The sequence below is a fragment of the Triticum urartu genome, chromosome 4, assembly GCF_003073215.2.
Source record: "Triticum urartu cultivar G1812 chromosome 4, Tu2.1, whole genome shotgun sequence".
NCBI classification, from domain to species: domain Eukaryota; kingdom Viridiplantae; phylum Streptophyta; class Magnoliopsida; order Poales; family Poaceae; genus Triticum; species Triticum urartu.
In genome coordinates, this window is record NC_053025.1 from 306589627 (window position 1) to 306593471 (window position 3845).

Below are 3845 nucleotides of genomic sequence, written 5' to 3' on the forward strand. Positions count from 1 at the left end.
AAATTCATGAAACTTGGCATGCTACCATGGAGCGGCATCAACATGTCGTGGTGAAAATTTTGTCCCATTTGGGACAGGTTCGGGTATAAGCTTCTCACAAACCAGAGCTTCTCACAACAAGCATGATGGTTTCGATAGGGAACATACCACCTTTGGTGACGGGATGATATCCGTTGCCTCTTATTGCTTTCAAAAAATTTCTAGTGTCAGCATAGAACAACGGGAGTGTTGTGTTCAATCTTGGAATTTTTTAGGGTTTGTTTGGCCTTTTTATACATTAACTGGGGTTTCTAGGCATTTTATGTGCATAATTCAAATTTGAACTACAAGCACATGCTCCAATGCATCAAAGTTGGTTGAAAAATCACATGTGTGTCCTTGGGTGAATTTCTAGGTCCCATGCAAGAGATGGTAATGAAATTCAAACACCAGGGAACTGGTGATTGCTGGCAAAATGTTGAGATGCCTGGTTTTTAAATTCTAGTAAATCCAAAACTCGTATGAAATTCATGAAACTTGGCATGCTATCATGCAGCGGCATCAACATGCCATGGTGAAAATTTTGTCCCATTTGGGGCAGGTTCAGGTATAAGTTTCTCACAACAACCATGATGGTTTCGATAGGGAACGTACCACCTTTGGGGACAAGATGATATCCGTTGCCTCTTATTGCTTTCAAAAAATTTCTAGTGTCAAGATAGAACAACATGAGTGTTGTGTTCAATCTTGGAATTTTTCATGGTTCTTTTGGCCTTTTTTATACATTAACTGGGGTTTCTAGGAATTTTATGTGCATAATTGAAATTTGAACTACAAGCACATGCTCCAATGCACCAAAGTTGGTCAAAAAATCACATGTGTGTCCTTGGGTGAATTTCTAGGTCCCATGCAAGATATGGTAATGAAATTCAAACACCAAGGCACTGTTGATTGCCGGCAAAATGTTGAGATGCCTAGTTTTTAAATTCTAGTAAATCCAAAACTCGTATGAAAATTCATGAAACCTGGCATGCTATCATGGAGCGGCATCAACATGCCGTGGTGAAAATTTTGTCCCATTTGGGGCAGGTTCGGGTATAAGCTTCTCACAAACCAGAGCTTCTCACAATAAGCATGATGGTATCGTTAGGGAACGTACCACCTTTGGGGACGAAACAATATCCATTGCCTCTTATTGCTTTCAAAAAATTTGTAGTGTCAACATAGAACAACTGGAGTGTTGTGTTCCATCTTGGAAATTTTTGGGGTTCGTTTGGCCTTTTTATATATTAACTAGGTTTTCTAGGCATTTTATGTGCATAATTCAAATTTGAACTACAAGCACATGCTCCAATGCACCAAAGTTGGTTGAAAAATCACATGTGTGTCCTTGGGTGAATTTCTAGGTCCCACGCAAGAAATGGGAATGAAATTGAAACACCATGGCACTGTTCATTCCCGGCAAAACATTGAGATGCCTGGTTTTTAAATTCTAGTAAATCCAAAACTCGTTTGAAATTCATGAAACTTGGCATGCTATCATGGAGCGGCATCAACATGCCGTGGTGAAAATTTTGTCCCATTTGGGGCAGGTTCAGGTATAAGCTTCTCACAAACCAGAGCTTCTCACAACAAGCATGATGGTTTCCATAGGGAACATACCACCTTTGGTGACGGGATGATATCCGTTGCCTCTTATTGCTTTCAAAAAAATTCTAGTGTCAACATAGAACAACAGGAGTGTTGCGTTCAATCTTGGAATTTTTCAGGGTTCGTTTGGCCTTTTTTATACATTAACTGGGGTTTCTAGGCATTTTATGTGCATAATTCAAATTTGAACTACAAGCACATGCTCCAATGCACTAAGATTGGTTGAAAAATCACATGTGTGTCCTTGGGTGAATTTCTAGGTCCCATACAAGAGATGGGAATGAAATTCAAACACCAAGGCACTATTGATCGCTGGCAGAACATTGAGATGCCTTGTTTTTAAATTCTAGTAAATCCAAAATGCATCTGAAATTCATGAAACTTGGCATGCTTTCATGGAGCGGCATCAACATGCCGTGGTAAAAACTATGTCCGGTTTGGGGTAGGTTTGGGTATATGCTTCTCACAAATCAGAGCTTCTCACAACAATCATCATGGTTTCGGTAGGGAACGTCCCGCCTTTGGGGACGAAACGATATCCACTGCCTCTTATTGCTTCCAAAAAATTTCTCGTGTCAACATAGAACAACAGGAGTGTTGTGTCAATTTTTGTAATTTTCAGGGTTCTTTTGGACATTTTTATGCATTAACTGAGTTTTCAATGCATTTATGTGCATAATTCAAATTTGAACTACATGCACATGCTCCGGTGCATATAAATTGGTTGAAAAATCAAATCTTTGGTCCTTGGGTGCATGCTTAGGTCACATGCAAGAAATGGGAATGAATGTCAAGCACCGTGCCACCGTCACTCGGCCGCAAACATTGAGATACCTAGTTTTTAAATTCTAGTAAATCCAAAACTCGTCTGAAATTCATGAAACTTGGCATGCTATCATGGGGCGACATCAACATGCTGTGGTGAAAATTTTGTCCCATTTGGGGCAGGTTCGGGTATAAGCTTGACTGAACGTCTGAAAGTCCAGAAGGAGCGGAGTAGTAGAGAACAGAACATGTTAGAAGGAAAATGGGAAAATAGTTCCCAATGACTGAATATATCTTGTTGATTACATACATTATCAACGATCTCCTCGACGGCGCTGTCAGAGAGACATAGGTCGAACTCATCAAGAAGCACCACGACCATCTCCCGAAGCTATGCAGGCAATGTGTTGATTATCAATTTAGAATTCAGAAATAACACATCGACGTTACAATAAAGTGCACCTAGTACTTGCCTCTTGTTTCTCGATGTAGCCTGTCCCCCTCAGATCATACAGCTTGAATGCGACTGCAAAGAGAAGGATGGAGACAGAGAAGCGATGCTGACTGATTTCATTTCATAGGGAGGAGAGGACAAGAAGATGAATGGACGGTGAAGTAAGAGCGAGCAATGGACAGGAGGCGTACATGCGGTCTTTTCAGACTCAGGCGCTTTGGGGTGGAAGATGCTGAGCGAGCGCACGAACTCACCGAACTCGATCACCCCGTTGCACTTGAGATCGAAGAGGTCGAACACCCTGTCCGCGAATAGGTTCACGCCTTTGCTGGTCCTAAACAGGGCTAGCCGGAACTCCTCCTGAAATCAATGAAACAACAACCAGCCACAAATTCAGAGCATGCAGTTGATCGATGTAAGGCAATGGACAATGGTAGAAGCTTAAGAATTACCTTGTGGATGAGGTCGTCCTTGAAGATGGAGAAGCTGAGCTTCTTGTAGAGCTCGTACAGCTCCTCCACCTCGTTCACCATGACTGCATGCAAAGTTCAGTCAAGTCAGTTACAGAGGAAAGGCAAAGGAAAACTTCTAGAGCTGGGAACGGGGGTGCTCACGCATAGGAGGTCTTGGCAGCGAGGACGGCCGGCTCCTCGTACCCCTGAGCGCGCTGCTCACGCTTCCGTGGAGACGGCGACGACGAGAATGCGCAGTCCATCTGTCGATCCTTCCTACGCCGGCCGGCTGGTGCCGCAAGGGGCTCTGTGCGCTTCTCTGCTGGCAGGGCAAGGCAAGGTAGGCATTGACCTTCAATCAGAAGCCCATCAAGAAGAGGGAACACCATCGACCAAACCAAAAACACAATCTGACCTGAGATCACCTTGTCGTAGCTCTGCTCAAGTGACCCTTGGCACGGGCGGAGAAATCTCCGGCCAACGCCTCGAGGACGGACGGACACGGCCGTCTCCACTTTCCGTTGTCGGGTCTACGTCAGTCTGGT

At 43.6% G+C, this 3845-nt stretch overlaps 1 protein-coding gene across 1 annotated transcript; it reads right to left on the reverse strand.

Annotated features, from left to right (window-relative positions):
* Window positions 1–2231: 2231 nt before the first annotated feature.
* LOC125554734 (calcineurin B-like protein 4) lies at window positions 2232–3563 on the reverse strand. The gene is made up of 7 exons (XM_048718180.1): window positions 3467–3563; window positions 3301–3383; window positions 3040–3208; window positions 2868–2920; window positions 2705–2785; window positions 2592–2603; window positions 2232–2255 (listed from the first exon to the last, which is right to left on the reverse strand). The coding sequence occupies exons 1-7, from the start codon at window positions 3561–3563 to the stop codon at window positions 2232–2234; spliced, it is 519 nt and encodes a 172-aa protein (XP_048574137.1).
* Window positions 3564–3845: the final 282 nt, after the last annotated feature.

Excerpts from the sequence above, each read along its gene's own strand:
- LOC125554734 (XM_048718180.1), bottom strand. The coding sequence starts at position 3,563 with ATGGACTGCGCATTCTCGTCGTCGCCGTCTCCACGGAAGCGTGAGCAG. Across the intron at positions 2,921-3,039 it reads TGAGTCTGAAAAGACCGCAT|TCGCATTCAAGCTGTATGAT; the intron begins GTACGCCTCCTG and ends TTCTCTTTGCAG. Across the intron at positions 2,786-2,867 it reads GCTACATCGAGAAACAAGAG|CTTCGGGAGATGGTCGTGGT; the intron begins GCAAGTACTAGG and ends TTGCCTGCATAG.